The 16,177-nt window shown below is 42.0% G+C and overlaps 1 protein-coding gene across 2 annotated transcripts in view; it reads right to left on the reverse strand.

The window, feature by feature from the left end:
* ALG1 (ALG1 chitobiosyldiphosphodolichol beta-mannosyltransferase) overlaps nt 1–16,177 on the reverse strand; it is a 233,498-nt gene that overhangs the window by 28,774 nt on the left and 188,547 nt on the right. For both annotated transcript variants that reach the window (XM_078662966.1, XM_078662967.1), the window contains one exon: nt 11,357–11,471. In XM_078662966.1, the coding sequence (XP_078519092.1) occupies nt 11,357–11,471 (115 nt within the window). The remainder of the gene's footprint in view (nt 1–11,356; nt 11,472–16,177) is intronic.

A 16,177-nucleotide genomic window follows, 5' to 3' on the forward strand; every position in this document is an offset into this window, starting at 1 on the left:
AGTCTTCTTTCTCATGCAGAGAAAATGAACTGCTACAATCGTAATACTGGTTGCAAAGTACAAGGCGTACAGTATGAAGAGTATTATAAAATAATACTGTAAAAGCATGATATGGTTTCTAAGCCATAAAAAACATAGAATATATACATTAATAAATAAAGACTAAAAGTACTCACCTGGTGCTTCTAAAATACGCCTACCCCGGTGTACATAACCTAGGTCTAGTACAAGGGAAGAAGCAAGTGAGGTGTAGCTTAGTTTCAGTATTCTTTTGCCAGGAATCTATCCAAGAATTCTCTAAGGATCTAATCAGCTCCGTACCTTGGTTTAGAATGTAGGAGGTCTGGTAGCTCTCTCTCAGGACTCTATTTCCCAACAACCTGCAAGGGTAGCTTGGAAACACTGGAGCTGGATTTCCCGGCAAGAGAAAAGACAGCGTCTCTCTCAGTGTGTCTGCTGGAGGTTCGGCTTCCTTCGGCACTTGCTGTAGCAGGGCGTCAGGCAAGTAGATAGTCAAACTGCTCCAAACCACTGTGTGTTTGCCTGGGCAAGTGAGGGTATATTTATACCTTGAAGGTGCCTTGTTGGACGTAAGGTTGGACATAATAACGTCATCAAAGACTCAGTTCTTTGAAAACTCCATGAGTTCTTGGATAAATCAATGTTCAAGCAATTCTAAATATGGTTATGATTTCTATGCCTATATAAGGATAGGGTGATTTATACCTATATATGGGCTTGAATCGGGAAAATTACACTAGGGTCCTAAATTCATACACAACAACAGGGTTTGAACCAAGTAGTTTTAAGGGGGCACATCTGACCTAGTCACTGTTGAAGTGTAGATACATTTTGTTGGGGAGACACAGCGAGATGGTATTCCGAGGTGAAATAGTGTTGTTTTCAGATAATAACTAGCTTTTGTTTAGGGCAACTATGTTGTTTATCCAAAATGAAAAACATGTATTTGCTAGCTTAACCCCTTATATGCTGAGGCTTTTCCATCACAGAGCTGAACCTTATTTTGAGGTCTGTGACACTTCGCAATTAAGACTCCTTAACTGTGTTTCTACAATCAGGTCAAATCTGTCTGCTATTTGCCACTTTTTGGGGTTTTTAATGGTTCAACCTTTACCTCCGGCCCTGATCCATTCTCTTCAGTCATGGAACATCACAGTGTATAATTACGCTGACGACTTGCAGATTGTCTTTCCACTCAACTCCCCGAATGCCGACAGCAACTTTCACACCGTCATGATTCACATCCAACAGTGGATGAACCACAACCAACTTAAATTAAATCCTGGGAAAACAGAGCTTCTTCTCCCCGGATCCAGCCCTACTCACTGGGGCCCGCAATTTTGGCCTGCGGAGTTAGGTTCTCCCCCAGTCCCGGCCAAATCTGTAAAAAGTTTGGGGGTGATCATCGATGGCGAGCTCTCCCTCAAAGCCCAAGTAAGCGTTGTGACCTCCTCCTGTATGTACCAACTCCGAAAAATTCGTAAAGTCAGCCACTTACTGCCTCACGCCGCACTGGTCCAGGTTATCCTTTCCCTGGTACTATGCAGGACTTCTCCAACTCCCTGTACTATGGACTTCCACAATTTCTGTTTCGCCGCCTTCAGGTAGTACAGAACCAGGCGGCCCGCCTCATTTACAAAATCCCCAAGTGGCAATCGGCCAAACCCATGCTCCACAGACTCCACTGGTTGCCGATGAAACAAAGGGCGGCCTTCAAACTGGGCTGTCTCACGTTCAAAGCCCTCCACTGCACCAGCCCTGTTTTCTTGAACACACTTATCACCCCACACTGACCCACGCGCAACCTCCGATCTGCCCATCTTCAATTGCTAGCCGCCCCTAAAATCAAAACCAAGAAATTCGGCGGCCGTCGCTTTGCCCATCTAGCCCCCGCTTACTGGAACTCTCTTCCCCTCACCATCAAGTCCAGCCTGACTCTGTTTCAATTCAGGAAACTGCTCAAAACTCATCTTTTCCCATCTTTAGGCTAATTCCTTCTCTTCTGACCTTACACTCACCTACTTACTCTGTCAGGCAGCGCCAGGAAACCTCCGGTGTCAGTGCGCTTTATAAATGTCACCTAACATACTCAGAGTTTATGTATTCCCCTGAAGGGAATAGAGTAAATAGAAAAAATATATTAACTTTTTTAACCGAGTAAAAGTGCAGTGTGAAATAAAGTGTATTTTGAAAGGTTTCAGGAAAAGGCAAAGTTGTTTAAAAAATACCACCGTTTTTGCATTTGTCTATGTAGTAGTAATTTTCCCTGTGTTTTTGGTGGAAACAGAAGTGTCAAGGTCAAAGGCGAACACAGAAAGCAATAATATATATTTCTGAAAGGTAGACAACATTTGGAATTCAGCAAGGGGTCATTTGTCTAGATCGCTCATGCTTTTCCAAACGAAACTGATCACTGGAATCCAAAATAATGAAAATAAAAATATGAAACCATAGAATTAGGTGACAACTTTTCATTCTTGTGGACGATGAACACAACATTTGCCCATTACTCTTTCTAATACATGAATTGGCAGGAAATGGATGCCAGGACAATCATCACCATCTACTGAACTTTATCCAGTATGTAACCTATGGGACTTAATGACTGAGTAGAATTGGCACGTTTCCAATGAAAACAAAACTATCCACGATCATTTGTTAGGTGCCCTGTCTAATTATGAAGGTATTTTGTCAGCATATCATCGCTTGGAGAACGCTTCTTTGGCAGCCAGCAATGCGATTTTCTTGATTTGTTAGTTCACCGTGGTTTTAAATTGGGGTAGCCAATCTGTGCGACCCATACAGTCTTTGGACCCAGAGTTGTCAAAGACAATGCCCGGTAGGCTCTTGCATTTTTTTTACTTAAAGCAACATTTAATGAACACCCCTTGCCTGGTCAAAATTTGTTTTGTTAGGCCAAATTCCAGCTGTAACTTGGGAGCTGATGTATGCCGAGGCAGATGGAATAAGGATCCAATGGTTTTGGCTATGATCTTATCCAGGAGAAGGCCATCTATTCCACTTAGAGCCTCACTCTATGCTATGTACCAATTTTGCCTGACTTATTTGCAGGAGTGGCGCAAGCGATGGTCTGGCGATCTTTGTTTGGAGCTGCTGATTGGCCATTGATAGGAAATTAGCTTTCAGAAGCATTTACGCTTTGTCCTGCTTGAAGGACCCAAGTCTATCAAACAGCAATCTTAGATAGTTATATTCAATGGCCGAGTTGAATTTTGCTGTTTCCAGATGCCACATCATGGAACTAGAGGGTCGCTTTCCTATAATCGTTGTTTTTTTCATATTTAGTTCCATTAGGTCCTTCATTGAATAGGCTGATGTGGTGTTCAGGGAGGCCGATCTAGGGTCTGAAAAAGGGGTTAGCTCCTGCATATAGATCTGCCACAAGTGAGATACCTTTGCTAGCCCAGTTCAGACCAATATTTGAGGAAACTGATGTTTAAAACTTCTTATTGTCTTTTAGTGAGATGTAGTAGGATTTCGTAATGTTGGAGGAGAGAGCTTTGTCCTCCAGTAGTAAAGCTTTAATTGTGTCTTTAAAAATTATGTTGGTGTGAATAAAGGTGTGATGAGACACAGGGAAGTTTGCAACTTGTGGAAATGGGTGGCTAATATATTGTTTGAAATTAAGCCAATCAGGCATCTTGATTGGATCCAATTCCAGCCATTGTGTGCCCTATGCTGCTAGAAACACAGTTTGGTGGTTGAACTAGTCTGGTACATTGCAGCCATCTTCTTTCACATGAAACCTGAGCTTTTTTTAAACGTATTTTGGGTTGCTTACGCCAAGGGAAACCAGAGGCAATCTTATCTAATGTTGTGAAAAAATAATTTGGAAAGGCACATAGGTAGCATGCTTACCAGGAAATTAACGAATGGGGGTCATCATTATTGTTTCTAATCTACCTCACTATAAAATATATTTGAGGGACTGTGCCGTGAATAGGTATTTAAATTTATCAATTGTTTTAAGTTCGTTCTGAGATATGAATTCCACCAGGTTATTATAAAGCCATATACCTAAGTGTCTGATTGACTTAGATTACCATTGGAAATTTGAGTTCCCACACAAAGGTGACAGAGAACATTCAGAGGCAGAACTTCAGTTTTATCCATGTTCAGGGAGTAGCCGGAAAAGCTAGAGAATGTATTAATAATGGTTAAAACAGAAGGTATAGCAAGATCCGGGGCTTCTGTGAAGATTAGAATGTCGTCCGCATAGGCAGCTGTTCTGAAGACCATCTGACCGAATTTTAGTACACCAATTTCATTACATTGGTTTATCATTAATAACAAAGGAACTATAGCCAGAAGAAATAATAGAGAGAGTGGGCAGTCCTGGTGGGTACCTTGTTGTAACACCACAGACGGCGACATATCTCCATTAATTTTGATTCGCACAGATGGATTTACATATAAGGACATGACCATTTTAAAATATAGGTCGCCAAGATTAAACCTTTATAAGGTGGCCTTCAGATACTTCAAGATATCTTATTTAAGGCTTTTACCGCATCTAGCACTATAGCCACTGCTGCGGGAAAATGTGGGAGGAGATGTTTTTTCAATGATAGGGCAGAACATGCAAATATCACTCGATAGTCTGCCATTGATAAATCCCATCTGAGTAACATGGACTAACTTGGTGAGCAAGGGAACATGGAGAGTAGCTAGTATTTTAGTGTCATATACTGAACAGAAGTGAACTAAACTTATATAACCGGATACAGCAGGAGCGATGTCTGATGCCTGTTTCCTACCTCCCTCGTGTGAAGTACCTCCTGTGAGTGATACAAACAACTCTAACAAGGGTATCACAAACGAGGGAAGGGGAAAAGTGGAGAAATAAACCATAAAGTAGCTGCAGTGTAAATCAGCAGGTCGGGGTCGGTTACAAACGTTGGAAATTCACTTTTTCCTAACCCAGGACCCTGCAAAGACAAGAGCACAGGTCATACACACATACACCCTATACTCTTTCTATCAATGAACTATGTGTGTGTAGTAACTTACTATTAAACACTACTGCCGTTGCTACTATTCTCTAAGCACAAAAATAGAAAAAGAAAACAAAGGAAAAGAAAAAACCAAAGGTAATTCTACTTCTTGAAGCAGTTCGTGATTACTCTAAGGAGTCTTGAGAACCACTCTTTCGATTGCAAATGTACTTATCTGATCCAGATAGGTATTCAGATCTGTGAGTAACCAACTCAAAGAATTCTGTTTTCCAGTTTACAGCACAAACAGCAATTCAACCGAAGGCGGCTTTATCTCGTCTCCCACTAATTACTATTTCTCCAATGGACACACGTTCTGTACCAAACAAAGCAGAGCCTAACTTATCCAGCGCGGCATGCGCTTTACTAACTAGCTACGAGTCTCCGTGCAGGCGCGAACAAACGCATCATAAACAAAATTGTTCCTCGCTATTCAGGGTCCAGCGTATCCACGATAGACACCACAGAAACGCTAACCGCTTTCTCTTCCTCCTCGTGGAGCGTCTGAATTCAGCGCGAACACACGTTTTACATCAGGAATCCAAAAATCCTCCTCGGAACAGGCTCTTCATGAAACACAATTCTCTCGATAGGCGTCCAAACTTTAGTGACAAGCACCCGCTTCCAGGAAGGCAGAGCCTATATAGAAACGGAAAGCGAGGACAGTGTGGAAAAACTAACCCTAGGATTTCTGGGACATGTAGTCCAGCAGGCACACACCACGCATACAAGCGGAATATGACATTTAGCATAGATTTAGTCTCTACACTGATTAGGGAAATCGATCTGAAATTCTTGGATCAGAGTGATCTTTTCCCTCTTTTGATATTACCATAATTGTGACCTCTGCTGGGGTAACCAAGACTATCCCAGATGAGGCAAAGTGGTTCAAGACAGATTCCAAGGGGTCTATTATTGTAAAGGCAAATGTTTTATAGAAATTGATGGGTAGATCATTTGGACCCAGGGATTTGCCATATGGATTAAGCTTAACTGCATTCCAAATGTCGCTTCTTTCTATCAGCTTGTTTAGATTCAGACTATCCAAAGCAGAATGGACTTCATTAGGTAAACTTCTATAGGGTGGAAATCTAGAGGGGGTACAGCTCAGCGTAGAATTTCTGGATAACTTTGACATTATCATATTTTAGTTTTCATTGTGCCCTAATGATCTTTAATGCTCTGATTTAAGGAGGAATTTCTTTTCAATTTTAAATGGGCTGAGAGTGACTTCCCAGCTTTATTTATATAAAGTAGTTTACCATCTTTCATAGCACTGACCGATAGGCGAGTGCGTTTACCGATTATCTTGTTGTATTCGTATTTCAGCCTTTTAAGTATTGTTAAGGATGATGGAACTTTAGAGCACCTAAATACATTTTCTTGGGTTGCCTAAGGAGGATTTGGTTTCTTTTTTTACTTTAGCTATGCGACTTATCACTTGGTCTCTAACGGCACCACTTCAGGGTGTACCACAGAGTGACAGGTGAGGAGACAGTGAGCTGTTGTGTTGTAAATACAATATTAGCTCTTTATGAATTTCTGCACATCTGATTCGTTCTCATGATCCTCAGTGTTCATACGCCTTGTACAATTTTTCGTTTGAGGGGAAAGAATCTGAAGGGAAATGGAGACGGCAGTGTGATCAGAAATTGTGATGGCGTCAATGGATGAAGATAATGTAACATGTAGGAGAGAACGATCTACTGTTATGTAATTGATTCTCGAAAAACTGTAGAGAGGGGAGAACAAAAGGTAAAGTCATTAACGGTAGGGTTGTGTAGCCTCCAGACATCGACGAGGCCATGAGATGTACACAGAAATCCCATTGCTTTTGTGAGCTTTAGGGACTCTATATTTGTAGGCAGAGTACCTGTCTAAGATGACGTCCATTGGCAAAATGAAACTGAAACCCAGAACTATTCAGGCATTAAATGGAATTAGCGTTAATTTAGCCGACAGGGTGGACCACATATGGGAACCATTACTATTAGGAGCATATATATATATATATATATATATATAAATATATACATATATATATATATATATATATATATATATATATATATATATATATATATATATATATATATCGCACCACTCCACTCCCACGAGCAGTCGCTTGCGCTTCCTGAAAAGAACGTGGAGCACAGACCCAGATAAGTGCTTACAATCTTCTTTATTAGCTGTTCAGGATGTCGGCCATTACGCGTTTCGGTACACAACGTACCTTGATCACACACATATATATATATATATATATATATATATACACACACACACACACACAGCAAATAAGTCTGTGTTACTGCATTGAAGCAGAGTGAGCAGCCGTCTGCCACTGTCATCCTGGTCTGAGGCAATAATTGATATCCAGGGTTTTTTTTTAGATTATGGTGAGCACACTTTTTGTTTTTAGACTGCCATGGAGGAGGATAGATCATTCACCCATCTGTTACACAAAGATATTGCACCTTTATAACCAATCTTGGTTTCCTGGAGAAACAAAGTCACCCCTAAATGTGTGGGTTTAGCCAGAAACCTTTTGGTGGTTAAGATCTTTGGTGTTGAGAGGAATTACATTCAATGTGGAGATATGAGGGTCCAGCATAACAGTGAGAAACTGTTTGGGGTAGGGTGCAGTATAGTACTACTTAGTAGGCAGAAGCTTGGGAGCAATAGTCTAGGTAGAGCAATATAACTGGATCGTAGGATATTACCATTATACTGACAAAACAGATAGGTGAAAATGGGAAACTTTAGAGGCCATTATTTCACAAGTGACAGCAGTGGGAGCTGGCTGGTACGTGGGAGAGGCTTTATAACTATCAGTGGCATCACATTGTAAACAACCTCGTTAGTGACCGACCTTTAAGCCAACTAGAGCACGTGGGTAAGAGTTCAGCAGCTATGTCAACCCAGCAATCAGAGTAACCAACACTATAAAGATTAATAGTTTGTTAAACATAGACAGGCAGATTTAAAGTTGAACACCACCCTGACCTCTTAGACCTGCAGCCAAAAAATACATGTCTGCGCCTAAAACGCCCTATTCCATATCCAATAAAAATGTAATTTGTTTTCTTACATCATCCAACCATATATCATGGAGCGAGACAAGTGGGTTGTAGGATATTACCATTACAGAGACTAACTGGACTGATGAACATAAGAAACTCAAGCAGCCATAATTATATGGGTAACAATGGTAGGAACTTTCTGGTGTGCCGGAGAGGTTTTGATAATTATATTAGCGTAATTACAGATATATGCGGCCTTAGTATGGACCAGGCATTGGGCAAACTAGAAGGCTTGTAGAGGAATTGAGCAACTATGTCAACCTTTCAAATGAAATACCCAATAATATGACACAAAAGAAATAGCTATCCAAAACATGCAAAATTTAGAAGCGAACCCAGACCAGACTTTTTGGACATGCAAAAAAAATAACCAGTTAGCACCCTCGACTCGAAGGGTGCTAACTGGAAGCTAATTCTAATTCAGATGATTTTTGCCATCTACGTCACATTACAACAGCATTTAAGGACATTGGAGAAGGGGGATTACATTATACTACATCAAAGGAACACCAAGAGAGTATGAGGATGAGCACTGAGCTGTTAACTAACATCAGTTTAACCCATCTCTTCCCTCTAGGGTAGTGCAAGGTTAACCAGGTTGATCATTGGTATCATCCATGCACATTTCAAAAGCATCATCCAGTAAGGTGTTAGTATAGAAAGTGTTAATATATATAGTGAGGAGGGGTACTCTGAGATAGTGCCACTGAAAAACCTCACCTGCACCCACATGCAGTTAATGAATTACAGTAGATGAGCTCAGGGAGAAAACAGATGCAACCTTTGATGCATATGGACGGTAGCCAGTAATTAATAAAACAAACAAATCAAGAAGTCTAGTACAACAAACAAACCAGTTCCTCCTGAGAATGATCATGTGAGGGGAGGAACAGAGAGGTGGGAGGCAGGCAACCAATTAGCTTTGAGGTCAATTTAGTTGGGAAAGATGAGACACAGGGATGATCCAAATATGTTGCAACAGGATCACATGTTCTGCTTGTGTTGAGGTTTTAGAAATAGAAATAGGACACATAGTCAGATTGCACAAATCAAATAACACGTAGTCCGATTACGCGCTCTGTTTGTGCTGAGGTTTTAGAAATAGACACATAGTCAGAATGCACATACAAAATAACACGTAGTCAGATGGCACAAACAACACATAGTCAGATGATTGTACCAATCAACGTAGGAAGGTGGGAGGCTTGGTTTAAGTTGTGTAATGTTGCTTAAATGTGCCAAATATGTCCATTGTCGGTCACATGATTAGAATGAATGATTCAGCAAAAATAGACTATATAAAGGGCTACCTGCTGTAGCAAATTTGAGAGTTGGGTGGCAATCCTACCTGGGTTCATCACTCTCCCAGCCGTTGTAAAATAAAAACGTTATACTTCATCCCTTACTCTTGCTTGTTTTTCTACTTTAATTAAGGTCTAAACAAAAAAGGTCTCTAGGTCAGCTGGATCTAAGAAGCCGCAGTAAACACCAAGCCACGACATACTGGAGGTCATTTTTGACACATGGGGCACCAATAATTTATGGGCAGCATCAATGGAAAAATTGTTACATTGGTATATTGGAAGTAATTCTTGTCATTACAAGGAACCCATGACAAAATAATAGCCCCATGGTAAATTAAAATAATTCATTAGGATTAACTCCTAGTAAGGGGTAGGATTCATTGTACAGGAATATTTCATGGTTGCCCTTCCTGAGTCTATTACTTTTTTAGCAATTTTATTTGAAATCATATTTTAAAATACACAATTTGACCACATTTTTTAAAAGTTTTTTTTTTTAATGATAAAGATTATAAAGTAAGCAAGTGAAGTGGCTTGAAAGGAATCCCTAACAGAACAGGTCGAACCATCTTTAATTCTGGCAAATGTATGGTGAAGGGTTTAGGTGATTGACACGGACATTTGAGAAACCCTTATGAAATCTAGGTACAGTAAGAATTTTAAATGAGAACTGAGCCTGCAGATGCAGACATTCTGAGATTGCTATTATATAATCTTTGACAGTATACATGTTAATCTGTCCTGAGATAGTAAGTGAGCACACTGAAGAACCGGTGTGATAAATGTGGAGATCAGCACACTGTCCCAGAAGTCTGCTCCAAAGTACAGAAACAGCGATTTCTGAAACCGTCGTATGGCCGCTAGGATGGCACAAATCAAGTCGTCTTTCATATGGTGAACTGCTGTGTTTCCGCTTTCACCCTGCATGTCCACATCTGCTTACAAGTGCACTTTGGGTGGACATCTTTGCACAGAAAAAAAAGATAGGAGATGTGGGAGCGTAAACTCTGTATGTAGGACGGTTTATAAATAGTATTTTGTAGTAGGTTTCGTAGTACTACAAACTTACTATAAAATACAGCTTGTGAATAGGTACCAATATCTTTTAATGTCTGAAGTAAGTATGGACCCTTCTGACAAAGAGGCACTATTCATCTAAAAAACTTGTAAATGAACAGATTACTGAAAAAGTCCCAGATGACATTGGGCAGGAAGATGGGTGGGTTATCAGGGCTAATTTACTATGAGGGAGGACAGTACAAGGTTTGTCCATGACTGAAGTGATGTGGAGCAGGAATGAGGATTTCCAAGACAAATGTTGGTCATTTGTACCAGTAATCTAGCATTTATCCATTAAATAGCAATTATAATAGTGACAAAAGTGCATTTTCTGTTTGTGCTGCCGTTAGGTGGTACCCCATTAAACTCACAGGCCCTCATAACAGATGCTAAGTAATATGGCAACTGTAGTTACTGGCCCTACTGGGATTTCAAGCTGTGCATAAACACTGCAGCCATACTGTATTTCATCTGGACCCTCGGCCTACTTTCTGCATGAATTTGAAGAAAAACATGCAGAAATCAAAGCAGAAGCACCTATTCTTGCAAGTTATTTCCTATTACTGGGAATTGTACATCCCCTTCCGCCAATTTTTGGGTGGGGACTTGGGGAGTTCTGGACTATTGTCCAGAGATTACCCTTTAGTAGCATCAATTGGAGGCACAACCTCTGGAACTTCGTAAGAGAGGAACTCACTGAGTTCGAACCAACATACGTTGTAAAACAAACTAAGGAAGTATACACTTTAAATGTAATTTAAATCTTCACTAATGGAAACATGTCCCTATTACCACACTGCAATTTACAAAATAAACAAAGCATACATTAATCCAAAACAAAACAATCAAGCCACCAGATTTAGCAGGTACTTACCATTTAAAATTAATTGCACATACAGGTAAACAGCAGCCAAACATATCCACCACTTTCATGGGGAGATCAAGCCCGCTGGATGATTTATGAAGGCATACACCTAAATCTGCTGACCCTGCAATTAGAAAAAATGTGAAGAACTTAAATAAAAATCTGTATTTCATGAATTTGCAACCGGTTTCTGGCAAGAAGTACTTAACGTACAAGTCTTAATTTTGTCTTTGGGACGAAACATAGTAAATTGCCCAAGTGGGCGGCACAACGAACATGGAATTGATTAAATAACACATGCACAGGATTTTCAGTTATTGGATCAAAGATCTCCTACTGCTGGGAAAGTTGTACACCCCCATAAGGAAATGCCTCTTTTTGGATGATCAGTTTTGGAGTGATGCTGCTGGTTTTTCGACTCAGAGTGCATTGAAGCCTGCTAACCAGACCTCGGTGCCAGTGTTCTAACCCTTTACAAAATGTCTGTTGAACTGGCTAACCCCAGTGCTTTAAATGGGCCTGTACTCACCGATACTGAGTACCGACATTTCTCCCCCCCCCCCAAATTACCGGAACTTCTCCGTTACCAAGGAGAATACTGGTACTCACTGTATCAGAGCGGCATTTTAAGTCACAAATAGTCATGTGAGTATGCATCGCATTTCGACACTGCGGCCAAGCTCAAATGATTGTAATTTCACACAGTGGCAGTGATGTGCCACGGCAAAGCAAAGTGTGATGTCACCCACCAGGTAGCTGTGCAGCGGAAAGAAAGGGAAGCCCTTTAAAAAGCACAATTAGCTCTGGCTTTCCCTTTCTTCTTTGCCAGCACAGCAGGAAGGGAAACAGCCATAAAATTCCACCAACGAGCAAGAAGCAGGTTTCCAGCCAGTGGCAGTCTGATTGAGGACCCAGCGACAAGGAACCTTCTGCCACTCCATAGGTGAGTGCCCTGCACGCCGCCCCAATCTCCTCGTGCATAAAACAATGAATGTGTCCATGTGCACTGCAGGGGCGGCTGCAGCGCTTCACCATGGTACCTCACCTTCCAGGCTACCATGCTACAGCTTGGGCAGAGCGGGGAGGACAGCAGGTGGCTAGCTGCTCGCGTTCTTTGCTTGAAGAAGGTTTTTTTATTAAAAAGTGCTACTCACTAATTGTTTTTACTTTCACTGCAGCTACTTCCATGCAGCCCAGAAAGAAGCTGTGTATCTGGTATATGGAAATCGAAATGCTGAACTGTGTGCAAGATCCCTGGGCTATGTTTTAATATGAGGCATATGACAAGTACATTTCTCTCAAGTCAGGGAGCTAGTGATCCTTTTAGAAATGTATTTCCACTTACTTTCTGATTCGCGTGAGATTTTAAGCAATTTTGTATATGTTGTTCCAGATCATGGATGTGGAGATTGAGAATGTTTTTCCTCTGTTTTTTCCTTCTTGCTTTCTCCATCACTGGTCTCTTGGCACTACCGTAGAGGAAGTGGGACTGTTCACCTGAAGTGGATTTTTTCTAGGCCTGGAACATTAGTGTTCTGTTTCTTATGACTGCGCAGGTGATGCAACTGGTCATGAAGATGACTTGAGCCCTGGTGGTGAGCCAGCATTGTTTCTTCCTTCAGTGTGGGTGGATCTGTCACACTTCTACAAGCCCATGACGGGAAGAGTTACAGTGGTTAAGGTGCTTTCATGGGTGTCTGAATATTGTGAAGGAGGCTGCTGAGCAGAGTGTTGCCTCCATTCAGGTGGGTGAGGACCAGGGCTTCACCTGAAACTAACCTCTGGAGGGAAGGATTTTTCGAGGCAGAGCTCTTATCATACTAAGAGCAGCCGATATCGAGTTACCTGCCTCAGATGCAGAAATGACTAGATCCCCCAAACTGCGAATGTTACTGACATCCTACAATAATCACAAACAGGAAAATTCTGATTTTTTCTGCATGTCAAAGACTGTCTCCATTGGGAGAGGGACACATACAGCCAGCCCTACACCTCCTTTTAAAGAAAATTGATGCAAATTCAAGTAACTTCCCGGGACCATAACTGCAGTTTAGAGCTAAATAGAGTAAAACCATCTATTTTAGGCGCGGTTTCTCCTTTATTGGCTGCCTTCTTCTGGATGCATTACAACTTGGGAGTTCTGCACCCACAGAGTGTCACTACTGTGCTGTGACAAAAGCATAACATGAAAACTGTATTTCCATCCATGTAAAAATAGTGAATTGGCAAAGTGGTACACAGACTACTGTAATTATTGACCCAAGAATGTAGCTGTAATTTCAGATGTGGCCAGAGGGCTAGACCCTTCAAGCCAGACAGGGAGCCTAAGAACCACCCACGCCACTACAGGCCAGGACACATCCCCCCACAATGGAAGGAGGGAGCGGGCAGAGAAGTAAAAAAAAAAAAAAAGAAGGATCATGGTTAGCTGGGGAATTGCAGGCCTGTCTTCCCTGCTACAATGCTGTGGAAGCATCCAGGACTATGAGGTTGTGAGCAGTACAGTGATATGAATGAGAAGTGCCAAATGGCTGCCCCTCCCCAAATGTGGTGGTGGCCCAGTGGTTGCAGTAGGGGAAAGTCTTGCAATTTCCACTACAGCAGCTTAGAAATTTGCAGGGTTCCACCGCACGGTGAGGTGTACCAGACTGGTCATCGCCAGTTGACACAAAAGCTGGCTGTACCTGCTATTTATGAAAAAAAGTGAGCCACATAGTGGGAGTGGGTGCACCATGGAACCCACAGCACCCAAGGGTGGAAGCCAAGCCTTGGACTTGAGGAGAAGGAGCAGGGTTAAGGGAAGCTTTGAGCATCAGGCACATGTGGGTACAGGGTTCCTCTCATATCAGAAACAGAGGCTACAGCAGGCTTGCTGTCTACCATCATCTACAGTTATGTTATGTTAGGAGTGCTTGTATAGCGCATGGCTGCCCCAGCAACCGGGCGTCCCAGCGCTCGCAGAACGGGTGACCATGGAAAGTGATTGCTAGCTAGATGGAAAGACAGCCAGGTAAAGTCGGTTTCTAAAGGCCCAGGGAACGGAAGCGCAGCATACACGCCCATCGTGTGCTAGATGGATGAAAACAGCCAGGTTTTGATCGGTTTTCTGAATGCCCAGTGATCTTGTGTGCTGCGCGCCATGATTGGAATAGAGTTCCATAGGGCTGGGGCCAGGCACCTACACGAGTGACAGTAACACCGCGCTCATATGAACATGGTTATATGTGCCTCCATCCCTTAACTAGCCCCTCAGAATTTTGGACTAGGTTTTGCTGGGTGGCACATAATCTCAAAGTGAATGAAAGTGTGAAATAATATTGCTCTGTTGTGAGACCCCAGATAACTTGCTTCTCCCAGGATCACTGGCATGACAGCTTACGGCTTTCTTCCACTCGATGTGGGTCAGAGTTGCATTTTAGGATGTAGTCTTTTTTTCCTGTATTTAATTGCCTCTTGTAGTGCAGTTGTGTTGGGGGCTGCTCTCTTCTCATACGTCAGGCATACTCTGTATGCTGCCCGTTAATCCATAATTTTGCCTTCCTATTCCTATTGGGTGTTATTTGAATTTGTGGCATTACTACTGCAGTTCCTGATTTGTAACTGACTTTTTTTTGGTTCAGGGGCACAGCTCACAAGCCTAATGCTGCACGGTCTGCTCCTACTACCACTCCTATTACCAACTCTTTTATTTCTTCTTCGCCCCATTGCTCTCTTCACTCCAGCTTTGAAGCTTAAAGACACTGACAAATGTTTTTGCGTGTACAATCCATATCCTTTTTTACTAATTGACTTCATTGTGACACTGAGGATACATAGGCGGATTTACCAGAGGGTAGAGATGCAGCGCACTGAGGATGCAGTAGCACCGGTATCAGAGTGTAGAGATAAAGTGCACTGAGGGCGCAGAAGGAGAGGGCAGAGATGCAGTGTAGTGAGGGTTTAGAGGAGAGATTTCAGAGAGTACAAAAGGGTACAAGAGAACACATGGACAGTCGCACTGGATGGCGCAGCGGAACAGATTCAAGACCACTGGAGGGTACAGAGTAGGGGACTGCAGAGGGTTCTGGTCCAAAGAAAGTAATGGGAAAGGGCCACTCACAGGCAGATGGGTAGGTTACCTAGGGGTCATAGAGGCAGGGCACAAGAGCTTACAGAAGAGTATCAGGGTATATAAATCAGTAAGGAAATCTGAGGCTCTCTCTAATCTGTGCTTACTCTCGCATTATTTACCAGGTCCAACTCCTAATACTCTCCTCCCTTTCCATTTATCCAACACATTCTATCAGGTGTCTTCTGCCCCTCACTCTATTGTCCTTCATCAAAGGGTATACTCCATTTTCAGGTTCTCTGTCACTTGTCAGATATTTTGCACCCCATGCTGGCAACTTCAATCCCTGTCCTTTATAATCCACTCCCACCACAGATATCCTTAAACTCCTATAACAATCTTTTTATTCCCCTCTGGTACTCTTCTCCACGTAGGATGCCTCCTCACATTTACACTTCTCAACCACCTGAGTCTGAAACTTCCATGTGCCAGCCATCCTACCTAAGTACCTTCTTTAAGCTGTGGCCATGGGATACTCCCAAATGTGAACACCCCAAAATGTACCTCAATAACCTGGCTACAGAACTTATGATTCGGAAACTGTGTTAAACCTCAATTTCATGAGGCTAATTACCCAAAGTTAAAGGCACCTCCACACACATCAAAAATACAATAGATCCAGTAAAGGCCCAATCAATAATTAAGTTCTAGATCAGCAAAATAAGTTTAAAAGATTTATTACAGAAATTCAAACAGGACGATGGGGTCAGCCATAAAGGCGG

Source organism: Lissotriton helveticus, chromosome 10 (assembly GCF_964261635.1).
Source record: "Lissotriton helveticus chromosome 10, aLisHel1.1, whole genome shotgun sequence".
Taxonomy (NCBI): Eukaryota; Metazoa; Chordata; class Amphibia; order Caudata; family Salamandridae; genus Lissotriton; species Lissotriton helveticus.